This window comes from Neodiprion pinetum, chromosome 1 (genome assembly GCF_021155775.2).
Source record: "Neodiprion pinetum isolate iyNeoPine1 chromosome 1, iyNeoPine1.2, whole genome shotgun sequence".
Classification (NCBI taxonomy): Eukaryota; Metazoa; Arthropoda; class Insecta; order Hymenoptera; family Diprionidae; genus Neodiprion; species Neodiprion pinetum.
The window spans coordinates 21,172,122-21,187,622 of record NC_060232.1 but is presented as its reverse complement, the minus strand read 5'-3'; the positions used below and the strand labels follow the sequence as shown (position 1 = coordinate 21,187,622).

At 33.9% G+C, this 15,501-nt stretch overlaps 1 protein-coding gene across 2 annotated transcripts in view; it reads left to right on the top strand.

Moving 5' to 3' along the window:
- Positions 1-11,868, top strand: part of senju (UDP-galactose transporter senju) — a 66,326-nt gene extending 54,458 nt beyond the window's left edge. For both annotated transcript variants that reach the window (XM_046609284.2, XM_046609283.2), the window contains exons 3-6: positions 9,074-9,120; positions 9,196-9,335; positions 10,352-10,504; positions 11,060-11,868. In XM_046609284.2, the coding sequence (XP_046465240.1) occupies positions 9,074-9,120; positions 9,196-9,335; positions 10,352-10,504; positions 11,060-11,557 (838 nt within the window). In that variant the 3' untranslated portion in view covers positions 11,558-11,868. The remainder of the gene's footprint in view (positions 1-9,073; positions 9,121-9,195; positions 9,336-10,351; positions 10,505-11,059) is intronic.
- Positions 11,869-15,501: the final 3,633 nt, after the last annotated feature.

Sequence of the window (15,501 nt, the reverse complement as noted above, 5' to 3'; positions counted from 1 at the left end):
TAGCTCGTCGTTCTTGTTGAAGTATTGGCCTCAGACGTGCCTTAGCTGTTTATGAGTGATTCTATGGAGGGAAGAGTGGTTTATTAGTAGTAGTAGTAGTAGTCTATTGTATTCTTCTTTTCGAAATTTTACAATATATTTGTACAACAGAGTTCCAATTTATTTTTTATACTAAAATTCGCTTATTGGCTATAGTACACTGAATAATGAGCAAGCGCAAAACATATAAGAGCATAAAACTTTCTCAATATTTTAACATCTATTGGGAGAGAGAAAATTATATGTATATCAAGCGATCCATTTTCTAAGAGAGGTAATTTTAGTCCAACTCTTTTATAATATAGCTCTCTACATGAAACAGTCAGGTGACCTAAATCTATAATTTCGCTGCCATAGTTACAGTATCCTCCTTTAGATATTTTGTAATGCCTAGAGTCGACTATTAATCTTGTGTAGAAGGAGTTCGCTAGCCTGTATTGACAGATAACTTTTAATATTTTCAAAGGTATTGACACTTTCAAATATTTTTGAACCTGATTCTCAGCCTGTAACCAATTGTACATAATAAGTGACGAGGATTGTGCTACTTTTTCACCATCCATATCGCTCAAGTATTCCTTATATTTCTCTAATAGTTCAGGTTCTTGCAACGTTATTTCGCCTGGTGACGTTTCACTCCATAGGTCTAGCCTGTCAATTGGTTCAAAGAACATTTTCTTCACTAATACAACCCAATTATATTTCGCATTATCCTGGGCACCTTTGTACTGACTTCATTGTAGCTGTCTAAGAAAACAAATTTTCGGATATCGATCATCTTCCATTCTCAAAATTTCATTAATCCATCTTATGACTTGCTTAAAGACTAAGAACGAAAACTGACTAAGTCCCAATTCTCTTCTTACCGCATAACTTGGTGTGCATTGAGGTAAATTCAAGAGTTTTTTGAAAAAACCTAATTGTATCTTTTCCACACTATCTAGATGCCTCAATGAATACACCTCTGTACCGTATAATAATATTGATTGTACAAGCGCCCCGAATAAATCGTCGTAAACTTTCCAAGAATTCACCTGTAATCTATGTATTAACGCTATTGTAGAAGAGCATGCTGCTCTGGCTTTGGAAACTATTTTTTTTTGTATGAGATTCATATGACCCTGTTTGGGAAAAGGTCATCCCCAGATAAACGTATTCTTTGACCAATTGAACAGAGCTATCCCCGAACATGAATTTTTTTTTCTTTATGTTTATGCATGAGACCGCCTTTTCGGAAAATAATTACTTTTGTTTTTTTGGTATTTACAGATAACTTATTTAATACACAGTACTCATATAAGGCTTCAGTTATTCTCTTCATATGAATACAGCTTTCGGCCAAAACGACAATGTCGTCGGCATATGCAAGAAACACAATTTCTACTAAATGAGTAATTGATACTCCTCTAATATACTTTTTTGTTAACAGAAAATCTTCTAAAATGCAATAAAAACTGAAAAGAGGATTGGGGAAAATATCTCACCCTGCAATACACCTTTTGTAATATAAATAGGGTCTGAAATCCCGTCTGAATTTCCAATTCTGATATTTGCCGACGAGTGCAAGCTTTGAAGAACTTTTATAACTTTAGAGCTAAGCCCTTTTCTTTGCAGGATCTACAGACAGGAATGCGCTTTTAAAGTCAACAAAAACCGCATGTAATTTGCCTCTTGTCTTCTGTATATGCAATTGAGTTATTGAATTGAGCGAGAATATATTATCTAAGCAACTTCTTTTTTTCCGAAAACCCGCCTGCCATTCGGGGAGAATATTATTGATTTCGCACCCGGCATCAACCCTTTTATTCAGAATAAACGTAAAGCATTTGACAATTGTATTTACAAGCGCAATTGGCCTGTAATTATTTGGATCCCTATTTGCTCCTTTATTTTTAGACAGCATTTTAGTTAGTATACAGGACCAGTTGTTTGGAGTCTTTTCTGTATCCATAATCCTATTGAATATTACATTCATATATAAAACCCAATTCGGAGTAAGATTTTTCAGAAATTCGTTTGTAATCGAATTGATACCAGGGGCCTTGTTTAATTTACAATGAGCAATACTTTTGTAAATTTCATCTGAATTTATTGGAGAATCCAACAGCTCAACCCCATTGGTGAGCTCAGGAGTCGGAGCTATTACCGGGTTGTTAACCTCGTAGAAGTCTTGAAAAAAACTACACCATTCATTCAAACTAATACTCTCAGCCTCCTTCATCGGCTTTTTTCTGTACCTGTTCACCGAATTCCAAAATTTTTATGGATTTTTTGCGTTCACTACTCCGTTAATAATTTTTTCCGTATATTCTTCTTCACTGCGCTTGCATACCTCCTTGTATTGGTTTTTAAGAACTAGATAGTCATCAACCTGTGGCTTTTTAAAATTTTATTTTTTACAAATCTTTAGAGATTTTTTGAGCAGGCTCTTTATCCTAGTACATTCTTTATTTTTTCGGCACTTTTCAAACGAGGTTCCCCCCTGCCATGAGATCATTCCCAGTTCTCTGGCCGCTGTGATTATATTTCTAGAAAGAAGGCTGTCCATATCGTCTAAATTTATGTTAAGGTTGCGAGGAACGTCGAATTTCTGCATTTTAGACTGAAACTCTTTACAGAGCTGCGGCACCCTAAATAAATACATAAAATCGACTTGCGCTACCTCTAAATCTTAAGTAAAAAATTTTTTCGCGTGCAGGCATTATTTTTTCGTCATTTCAAATCGTTTTTTCACTACCACTTTTTTTCGAATAAAATAATGATTTTTTTGAATCACCCTAATACATACTCACACCACCGTAATTAAGTTTTTTTTAATTTCATTTTATCTTAAAATTCACAGATATTATATATCTAAAGTTATTTATAGCAATATTTCCTAAGAATATGACTAAAATCCAAAAGAAAAAAAAATATTACAAATATTAAAAATCTAATTACAGATTCAAAAAAATGTGTTACGATAATTATTAACGGAGTTATTGATTTGTTAATTGAGCGGTGAGAACAGCCGGGCGCGCGAAGCCTCGAGCCCCCCACCACGCCGCCCGGCTTCATTCCTCCCACTAACGGCGCTCGACGAACTTTGAGCAATTTTTTTTTAGTAGATACAACGCACCTAAAGATCTGAAAAAATTCACGGTGATGCCTTGGGGTGTTGAGAGATAGCTGATATGTTTTTCCCCCTCAATATTAATTACAACAACAATAAACAAAATAACACTTAAACACCGTTATCTCCGGTTCTAATCAAGATATTCGTGTTTTTTTTTTTTTTAAATTACTCGTAAAATGAAGAGCAAGTACAATTCATCATAAAATTCACAATAATATGAATATTCTCGGAGATATCTCTATTTGTTTAAAAGCAAAAAATTTCTATTCGCCCAAAAATTGTGATTTTTGAGCATAAACATTTTTTTTTCATTTATGGAAAGTACTAGTAACGAACTGACTCCATGATTTTTTGACAACCCGTGGGCCAATCACATAAGAAAGGGCAGACGATATACGGATTTTGGCTTGTCGCGGATTGTTGTATAACACAACTATATAACACAGCCAAAAAAGCCTTGCACGATAGTTTTGAAGACATTTCATATTACCTGTACCATGAGTTTCAAAGCCACACGTTGTTTATTCATCAATTTATAACAAAAAATGTAAAATTTTTTTATCCACGGCGTTTTGCATTTTGCAACTAAACAAATAAAGGAAATTGATCTCACGACAGCTTGTTTTATCGAGAATGATGAGACGAACAACTTTTGTTTGAACAAAAGTTGTTCGTGTATGACCCATAAAAAAGACGTTATTTAACAAAATGTAGGATCTCAAAAGTTTAAACAATCGTTACGGTCAAACCCGGACTTAACTTTTTGGGGGGTGAGTGAAAATATGTTCGTCCGTCTCTAATGAACCTATAAAAAAATCGGCTAAACTACGTTATTCCAGAATAGAAGTCAGTCAATTTTATAGCTTATTCGTCTGGACTATATCAGAGATGAGAACTATTGAGAATCGTGAGTGTTCTTTATGCTCTGTTGACCTCAGAACAACCTACATATCTCATCGTCAGAGTCGCGTTTCACATAATAGTTTCTCTTGCGTCGTCAAATCAGAATTAGTCACAATATTACTCGAGTCATGGTATGATTAGGTTGGTAGGTGTACAAAAGCATCGTGGACATTGATGTTCGAGAACAGTCCAGTTAAGTACGGTATATCACATAGCTGTGGTCTCCTCTCTAAGTGGTTCGGTTCATACTTAGGACATAGCTTGAAGACTATACTATATACCGGGACAATCTCTTGAAACTATACATATAACGCGCATGCGCCAAATAATTTAATCTCATTGGTCGGGGAGATCGCGCCGCGGTGATGTTTTCATCTGCTGAGCAAGGCGCCAACGTACACAAAATGAAACAAAAGCTGTAATTCTCTCGCGCGTAAAGCCGTGGATTGAGGTTATGCTGCTGTTTATTTTTACGTAGCGTGAATTGTCTAAGAAGAATAGTATCGTTCAGCAATACCGTGGTTGATTTCGGAAGATATTCAACCGACGCAATAAAGAATTTAACGGAAAAGCAAATATCAAATGATACAGAAATTGGGTGTTATTTATTGAAAGAAGAAATCTGAAATTCAAAGTGAAATGTCATTAACAAGTGGGAGTCTGGACAAACAGAAGTAGGTAAGTAAAAACAATGTTTATTGTGAACAGATTCTTTATTTACATAAAATTAGAAATAAATGAATGGTTGAGACCCAGTAGATATTTCCAGAGTAGATTCGTTACGGTGCAGTGCTCGAGAAGTCAGTAATTAGTGCCGATGAACATGAAATAAATAAAAGAAATGAGTAACAAGGAATAAAGAAATTATTCATCTTAAACACGAAGCTTAGGAGGACAAAGAGTAGCAATTAACAGAAAACGTACCCGACGCAATACTCACAAAAACCCTCGCCGACATCATTGATTAGTTGACAAAGTTTTTGCAGCTCCATTGTACAATAATCAATGTTCCGTTAACAAAGAGGGTTCACCAGATATCCAAGAATAAAAAGAGAAAAAGAACAACAGTTAATATTACAGTGTAAATCATGCTATTAATGAAAAATTAGGAAACAAAACAATAACTTACAAGACAATCGTCCGATAACACTGGGAGACCAATCTCCACTCTTCTGATCACCCCTCGTCTGGCCATTGGTTGCCTTTCAAAAAGTGCTGCCTTTTTTTTTGCCTTCAAAAATACCGAAAGATCCTGTTTGATAATAATAGCTTCTAATATTTTCAGGTACGAAATAATTCATTGTCAAAGCGGGACTAAATTTGTCAGGCATGGAAGCATGTAAGTAAATTTCCAATTACGTGATCTTTGACAATGACAATATTTTAACATGGATTCAATGATAAAATTCGTTTTTTTTTCAGCAGGCTCGAAGTTTAAACTTTAATTAACACGAGGACAATTATGCCTTACCTGATGGTCAAAACGTTTAGGTGGCAAGGATCCTGGTTTCTCGAGCGGTGCAATCATTAGCACCATCGAACCTGGTTGTTTCGTCAGACATCAGGTGCCAGAGTGAATTTTATCAGGCCATCGCCACCTTCTTAACATCAGTTGAGGCAAAATTGAAGAGCGGGATATACTACAGATCATAATGGCTGAATATTCCATCATTTTACTTTGATCGAGCCAATAGCGATAAGTTTGTTACTTAACCGTTGCTGCCAATTCATTCTACCGAGGAATCATTCTGTGCACCATTGTAATTTAAGCATTATTATTGACCAGCATTGTTTTTCAAACTTTATACCATTTGATTTGATATCTTATTTTGAAGCTTACTTTTACTCTCTTTGGCATTGAATTCAGATGAATAGTTTTTCAAGTCCTCAATTAGATTGTAGGGTTGAATTTTGCTAGGCAAACTGAATCAATCTAAATCTAGAACTGTTAAATAAGTTCAGTTAAAAATGTCTTTAAATTTAATCTTAGTTGACGGTGTCATCTGGCTAGCTAGTTGCACGATAACTTGAAACCAAATTCAATTTTACACTCTTTATAGGGTCCTACGCTAAGACTGAAAGCTTGTGAATTTCCATGTACCGCAATTATTTCTGCATTTCATGTTAGCATTATCTGGAGCAAAAAAAATCCCATTTTGAGATTGAAAATGGAACCTGAAACACAGAGTTATTCAATAGCTCGAATTGAAAACCAAGAATTTTATAATGGTTTCTGCAACAAAGGGACTCTTTCCAAATATCCTTGTTAGAAGGTGATGTTCGGAGGACTATGAACAAGATATTGTATCGGATTAAATTATTTGGAAAAAAATCTTCGTAAACTTTGTTAAAAATTAGATATTCATTTATTTTGATGGAACAAGGGACACAATCTTTACATTACTTTAAAATTGACATTACTCTAAAACATGATTGTCCTTGAAGCTAATTGTGACATTGAGGCGCATTTTGAGAAACTTGATTTTCAACTTGTGTCACAGGATGTGATTTACATTCCTGAGTTCTACGCTTTCGATTAGATTTTCTTTGTTTCGAACCGCACTAACATGAAATACAGAAATCATTTTAATAAATCTAATGTTACTTGAATTTTCAATTTGAGTATTAGGTTCCCTTCATTTATTTAATCGAACATCATTGAAAATTTGCGAAATAAATTCTGATAATCATTCGGAAATTTTAAATAGTAGTAGCAATAATTTGTTAATCAGAAAAAATACATTGACTATCGACTATTCGTAAATTTTGTTGAACTATTTTCAAGAAAAAAAAGATTCACAGTTCCGTTACAGATAGTGAGATATTTAAATTTCTTGAACGCTCGGTTTAATGTCTCACTTTCGAAAATGATAAAATTCAATATTACCGCCTGAAATCACAAAAGAGTGAGAAAGTTGCTTAGTTGCTTGAAAGTGGCGATGATCTTTGTACGTCTGACAAATTGAATGGGCAGATAACAGTGAATATCAGAGATGTAATTATTTTAGCCGTATCACCTGTTGATAGATAAAAATTCCATTGTTATTTCTAATGTACGAAATAATAAAAATGATCAAATAAAGTGTTCGCACCTACCTGCTGCCTTTCTTCCAAGCACCCAACATTTAAACAGATTTCTCATTTTAGTCGAATAAAGCCAATTTTCAAAGAGCATTAGCATCAACTTTCCGAGTCACTACCTCGACTGTTTAAGATTCTAACCTCAAAAATTCGTATGAACTACAACGCCGCCAGAAACAGAGTTTGACAGCTGAAACTCGGAGTGGTCAACCTGCCCGAGCAGCCGATAAAACTCGCGCATGCGCATTATATGTATAGTTTCAAGAGATTGTCCCGGTATGTACTATAACATACTGTATGGTTAAAAAAAATTTTTTTTTATATAGCAGTTATTTTAAACACTGAACCATTGATTGAAGAATAACTAAAATTGCCCGAAACGGAGGCAAGAAAAATAAACACAACATAACAAATCCAAGTCTTCGTTCGTGTCAGTCTACACATGGGGACAATGAATCTGAGACGGCTAATTTTTTACACTAGACAGTTATGTTGGCATCACAGAGAAACCTACAGCGCCATAGTCGACCGAGCGCGAAACAAACTCAATTTCAATAAACATAATGTAACCCATGGCCGTCGAATCTAACCTTAGGCTACGTGTCAATCACTGAACTTGAAGTTCAGTGGTGTCAATCTAACAAGTCATCATCCCCGCGGTATTTTAAGGTTAGATTCGACGGTCATGGGTTATATTATGTTTACTGAGATTGAGTTTGTTTCGCGCTCGGCTGACTATGGCGCTGTAGGTTTCTCTGTGATGCCAACATAACCGTCTAGTGTAAAAAATTAGCTGTGTCAGATTCATTGTCCCCAAGTGTATATCAAATTCATAAAAAAATTTTTCGATGTAATAAAAATAACAGAAATAATAGTTGGACATAAATTATTGCAATTTATCGGGTGGTCACGAATGGGAGGAAGCGGATCCAGGGGTGCAGTGTTGGTTTCATGTACATAACATGTATACCTATATATGGGGCATTCCATGCCACCCTACCATCGAAATTGACATTTTTAATTTGATCCTAATTTTTTGTCCTTTTTGCACTCCGTGACAAAGAGCTCCGTGATTTTTTCGAATTTTTTTGTGCAGCCGCTTATGAGATGTGAATATGTCAAAATTTTGTATTTTTTTTAAATGCTCATCACTTTTTCAAAATTGTATCAATTTGAATTCTTTTTTCTCAAATTGTGTGTTTTTCAATAAAGTTTTCATTAATTTGATGCAAAAAATATTAAAAAATTATTCACTAGATTGTTTTCCATTTAGATTGGAATCCGATTTTATACATTGGTTGTGTGCTTCATTTTTTTTTGAAAAATTCTCAAAAAAACTACTACTTATTTCACAAATTTTTGGCCTGGTCCCGTCTTAGGTAAACAATCCTTTCTATTTTTTCAGATTTTTAAAAAATTATGGAAATTTCAAAAAAAAACCTGATATGATATGACTTACAATTAGCATGATATAAGTATGATTTTTAATGTCTTTTAAAATAAAATATCAATAAAAAATTACAAATGGAGGTAATCGGAAATCGTGAAAATAATAAATCTGTATAAGGAACAAAATATTTATTCTTCAATATTTTCTTCTCTTTTTTTTTTTTCTGTCGTGTTTTATTACCAATTACAATTTTATGTTTACAATCAACCTATGAAGTCCCATGTAGTATCACACAAGAGATAAGAATCTCTACCCTCAAGAGTTGATTTTGGATTCAGAAAATAAAAGGGATAGAATACCGTAGCAAAAAGAGAATAATGCCGTAATTGGAAAATTTTAATTGTTTGTAAATAAAAAGATATGCGTGTGTTTGTCTGTGTTCGAATTACAATCAAAGTAATATTCATATGCTACTTCAATCGTCTGCACATATAAATTTAGATACTGGAGTTGTAAAGAACTGATTTTGTAATTATGATTTTCAGTCACTCTATTATCTCACTTGTCCAAGAAATCAGGAAATATAAAAGAGGTAAGCAGATCATAAACTAATTGGTTAAAGCTCAAAAATTATATATTCACATTGATTATTGTTTGCATGTTTCAGTACTTCTGCTGTATATGGTTCCATCATTTTTATATTGCCTCTACAACAATTTGGCCTTTGTAAATTTGGCTGCTTTTGATCCAACAACGTATTATCTTTTACTCCAATTTCGTGTTGTCATCACGGGGATTATTTTTCAGGTACTTATAACTATTTACTAAGAGAAACATCTCTGTAACTCTTAACCCTTCATTAGGCGCGTAGGGGCCGTATAAACCCCAGGTCTTTAATTTTTGTCTCCGCTGCTCCGAAAATTTTTGCTGGCGCTGCCATTAACAGTACCTCCTATATGAACTTTCCAATACAGCCATTTCTATGTTGGCATGCTGTTTTTGCCATTTATTCCGCAGCTACGAGTCGCTAAACTTCGCTGGGGTCTATACGGACCCTTCGCGTGTACCGGCGTTACTGATTGTGGTCAATCACAGGAGTAAGTATTATTTCTGGTACAGAACTAAACGTACATCCATTTGTTTGTGCATACCGTTTTAAATTTTAACAAAAGTTGAAGATCATATTAATAACATAAAGTTGGGAATGTATAAATATTTATTAAGTTTGTTTTTCTCATCACATGTACATTTCCGTTGGTCGAAAAATGTGCTTCTTCTAAGTTAATAAAAACTGTATTCGTTTATTAAAAAAATGTAATGCCATGGAATATTTTATTTATTTATATCTTTGTCTCAGCAACTGTGCTAAAAAAATATGTGTGTACATAGAAATAGTTTTTTTCGCGATATCATATACAGTGGTAAAATTTTCAGGCTTCTTGACCTCTGACATTAAATATTGTTTATTTATGATTATCAGTGAATTTGAAATATAAAAGCCGTAAATCGTTATTGCCAGACGGATAGACGAATACAATGTCCAGTATAAAACCTTTTATTTGTATTGCAGATGAAAATATTGCATTAACAAAATGTGGTTTCCCAAGACCCCACGCGCCTATAGGTGCTGCGAAAGCTAACGTGCGTAATGAAGGGTTAATCATTACGTCTGTATTAATAAAACAACAAAATTTTTTAAAACTAATTGCAAGCTATATGTTTTTATTATGACAATTCTGAGATAAACGGATTGAAAGACTTTCGTAAGGTGGTATCCTCAAGAATGACTCCATAAAATAACATTGGATTGACTGTTGATTTAGATGGTCTTCAAACAGCAGTTATCAACCAAACAGTGGATTTCACTAATGTTTTTAACATTCGGCTGTATGGTCAAACACGTCAACATAGGATATGGTTCCAGCATGTTCAAGAGCTTGCATTTCAATATGAATGCCCTGTTTATATTGATCCAGGTATGCTTGAGTTACCTTCTAATACTTTTACATTGAACCGGCAGGGTATATGATACCGATGTTTTGAAGGAAAAAGTATTTGAAATCTAATAATTGGCGAGGTTGTCGGTGGACTTTGATTTATTCAATAATAACTTTTGTACATTATTTTAATGCTAAAACGTTTCATCATGTATTAGAGTATTTTACTACTTAAACTATAGAAAGAGCTGGACATCCGTGTATTTGGTTGCGAGAAGGATTGCAATGGTTTTAAAAATGAGGCACAGATAGAGTTACAAAATGTTGTAAAAATTCATCCAACAAGGGAATACATGAGTATCATATACCTTGACTAAAAAACATCTTGATTAGCATGCATGGTAGGCCGCATTGTCGTCCAGAAATTGTCGATCGACACGTGGATTGATATAATTTCTATACTATTGTTTCACTATACGTTGAAATACAATTAAGGTAATTGTGATTCGTATTTCGTCGGATAGTTGAGTTTTGGATTCTACCAGAACATAGTTTTAGTCGTTGAAGCTCAATTCTACTTTACACATATTTCAGGCGCTGTGTTCGTGTCTGGCCGGAGTATACAATGAATATTTACTCAAGGGTCATGGAGCTCGAATAAACATTTTTGTACAAAATGTGTTCATGTACATCGATAGTATTTTTTGCAACGCTATAGTTCTTATAGGCCAAGGTATTCTGACAGACGTTTTTGAACATACCGGTCTTAGCATTTTCACTGAGCCGAAAGTCATCTTAATTATAGTAAATAATGCAGCTGTGGGTATAATAACAAGCTTCTTCTTGCAAACTTTGAATTCGATTTTGAAGACCTTTGCCAGTGCGTTGGAACTCGTATTTACTGCTATCCTCTGCTGGATCTTGTTTAATATTCCGATTCATGTCAATACTGTTGTTGCCATCGCAGTTGTAAGTTATTCCGTATTCTTATACTCTCAAAATCCAGTGCAGAATACGCATCCAAAAGTTCAAACAACTAATGAATCTGACAGTGAATCATTACTCTCCACAAAACAAAGTCAGTTGGTTTGAGTCTAGATTAAATTTTATGAAAACGTTACTTGTAAGATAATTTAGGGACCGCGACTACTTATCAATAAAGTATTTATTAACAACCGGGTCACATATGTGGAAAACCAAGAAAAATTGGCGAATTTTTAGTACTCTGCTGGAGAAGTCGCTAAATCTTAGTAAGGAGTTGAAATTTAACTTATATAACAATAACTATCCAAATATTGAACAACTTCCATATTTTTTTGCTTACTTGATCCTTTTTTCAATGAATTAATTTATATCTTATAATAACTGAAATTAGACAACAATAAAAATTTCATAATATAGTATAGTATAGTATATATTTATTTATTTATTTATTTATTTCATGGTATAAGATACAAAGAATTCTACGAAGCAGTGTTTGTCCTAGTTGTATGTTTTGCATTATTTCTTTATAAGAACAAATACTGCTCGTGCCTTATAATATTTTTTCTTTTCACATTATATTAAAATGTATATCATTTGATTTAATGAATTTGGTTTATAAAATATACAGCGTGTCTCATTTTAATCAATCCAATGTAAAAATGCTTCAGACGAAAGTTTTGAGATTCGAAGGGGGTATGACGATTTATATTGGAAATAGGAGAAGAGACAGAGAGGCAGAGAGAGAGATGAGTTTGGGTCGAAAGAGTCAGTAAATCTACGTAGCTCGATAAGATAAGACGTGTGACAATAGTGATTCTAAGCGAAATCCTGGCCAGGTAGAAATTTTAACTAAATATACAACCGAGCATTGAAAGACTTCGATCACTATCTATTTTATTCATTTTTAACACCGTCACCGTCCTCTGTACATATTTATATTTCCCCTTAAAAACACCTCTCTCGTCTCAATTTTATTTTACGGATATTTTTCTCCTCACTCTTCGTTTCTATCTTTTTATTTATACATCTTTATGTTATTTGTCATTTATTATGTGTTTTGTTTTTTTTAAACTCTCAGGCTAACTTCGGTAGACCTGCGTTGAGTAGTGTGCTTTTTATACTGTAACCTTAGAATAACTAATTTAAGAAAGAGTGGAGAAGTAAAAAAAAGAAATCGAAGTATCAAAAGTTGTACAAAAAACTCAATTTCTTTAAGTATCTGATTTTCTGTGTTTATGTCTTTTTTTATTTGATTGCATAAATTGTCGAGAAAACAAAATCGTTACAAGGAGAAAAGATGAGAGTGTCAGATTTTCCGTAAGTGGACCCGTTAAGGTCAGATAAAGGTCAACTTGGATTTTTTCGATATTTTTTTTGTCGGGATCTAAAAACCATGAAATTCTGCAACAAAAAGTATACAAATACTTACCAATTAAACTCGACTGGTGATAAGATACGAGTTGGTCAAGTTGGACGGAAAGTTCCCATCGTGTCTAGTTCATGAGTTTTGCACGTTAAGCAGGATTCGCAGAGGCGAGCTTCTGACAGGGGCCATGACGTGAACACACCTGCTTGGCCCTCTTTTACCTTTTTTTTGAAGATAAAACTAGAAAAAAAAATATAAACAGTTAGAAAAAAAAATAAAAGGGAGCCACAGCGGCAGCGTTCCCCTTGTGGCCTCTGAGAGACTTGACCGCCTCGTATCTCAACACCAGTCAAGCTTAAGTGGTAAATATGTAGTACTTTTTGATGCAGCATTTGATGCCCTTTCAGATGCCGGTGAAAAAAATATACTGTCCCATTTGAAAAAAAACCAAATTGACCTTCATCACACCTTGGCGGGTTCGCTTACGAAAAATCGGACACTTTCATTTTCTTTCCCCCTTCAAACCTTACAACTTTTGTTTGGAACATTTTTCACTTTCACTTTTGGTTTTCGAGATATTTAATTGGATTGATTAAAATGAGACACCTTGTACATGTTGTGACGATTTAATTTTTCATTCGGTAAGATAAGGTAAGGTAAGTTCCAAAATTATTTTTACTATATACAATAAATGCAGTCAATGGCTACCAATTGTACCGTTGTAGAAAACCAGAAAGCGGAAGGCATACATGTTTATTGAGAATGAGAAATATGTAGTGAAAATGAAGTTGAAATAGACAATAGATGGGTGGTGCCATATTTGCTATATTCGCTTATGAGGTAAGGAAATAAGGATAAGAGTTACTGTACGTACGTTAAAGTATTGTTACAAAAAGTGCAATCACCCGTTTTACCCCCTTTTAATGATTTAGTAGTCATCATAGATAAAAGAATTTTATAAACCTCTTATGTCTTTTAACCCTTTCAGTCATGCATTTTTCATCTGCACCGATTTCGATGAAAATTGGTACCCGGGGGTTTTCGGGGTCGCTGATTACGAATCCGGCATTAGATTTTCAAAATTCAAAATAGCGGATCCAATATGGCGGACGTGAAATTCCAAATACTTATTAATTCTTCTAGAACTTTGTATTCAGGGGTTTTCGGGGTCGCTGATTACGAATGTGGCATTAGATTTTCAAAATTCAAAATGGCGGATCCAATATGGCGGACGTGAAATTCCAAATACTTATTAATTCTTCTAAAACTTTGTATTCAGGGGTTTTCGGGGTCGCTAATTACGAATCTGGCATTAGATTTTCAAAATTCAAAATGGCGGATCCGATGTGGTGGACGTCAAGTTTTATATTTTATATCTTTCTGCTCAATATTTTGGCCTGAATTTAGTCATTTAGGGGATTTTGGAATGGCTGATCACGAATCTAAAGTCATAAATTCATAATTTCTAAATCTAAGATGGCAAATGCCATCTTATCTTTCTTTGTCTATATTCGTGTCTCTCTCTTAGCCCTACTCGAAACTAACGACGAGGACGTGGAGAGCATCTAGTTCCACTTTTTGTTTGTTTTTTTTCTGTTTTTTTGTGTTTTCTGTGTGTTTTTTGTTGTTTTTTTCTGTTTTTTCTTTTGTTTTTTGTGTTTATTTATTGTTTTTTTTCAATATCCCTATTATGATGCACGTACGCACATATACATATATATATCAATGATAATGATAAGAAACCACGGATTTTAATTATCTCAAATTTCATCTCAAATTAACTGAAATATTTATTTCTAATGTATATTTGAAGGAATATTCTTGATAAAGTAAGATTTTACGTGATTGAAATTTTTATTGTCACATTGCCCAATTGGATCGACTATAGCGGATCCACCATTTTGAATTTTCAAAATCTGACCTCATATTCGTGATCAGCGACTCAAAAAACCCCTAGATACGTATTTTCAGAGGCTTTGGTTCAATACTAGAGCTCTGAGGTGGTTTTTTAAAAGGTGGGACCGTAGCGGTCCCACTATGACTGAAAGGGTTAAAAGAATAAGGTTGCTGCGTCAACCAACATTACTGTAAAACAGTCTTGTTTCAGACTTTAAACTAGAAACACATTCTCTGCTATTAAAGTCTTTCCATAACATTTTATTTGCGCCTTTAATTGATTCACTAAATAAGCTTGCGAAGCCATATTTATTTTGCAACGTCTTAAAACGTTACAGTATATTATTATTTACAATTATATGATGTAAAAGGTTATTTACTAATTTGACGAAAAACTAGTATTTAAGCGTGATTTTTCTTGATGTTCAAAAGAAGTCTTCAATTCTGAGAAATTACCGTCGATTATCCTTTATCCTATAGTGGACTGAGTTTCATACAGATTATCCAAAAATTTGTGTAACACTAATTCAACCGTTACTTGCTACTTGCAGGAATTAAAGACGAAGTTAGGCTCTATTATCCAAACAACGGAATGGGAATGCGAAGATATTATCAGGTTGGACCATGATTATGTGTCAGCTTTAGTGGTCAATTACATTATATATTACGTGACTGGGTTTTTGTACCGCAAATTAAGAAAGCAAAATAAGTGTCAAGTATGTCAGAAAGCCTTTCAGTCAGTTAAAGAAAATTATACTCTCAGCGAGGCAGAATTGATTAATATGAAAAC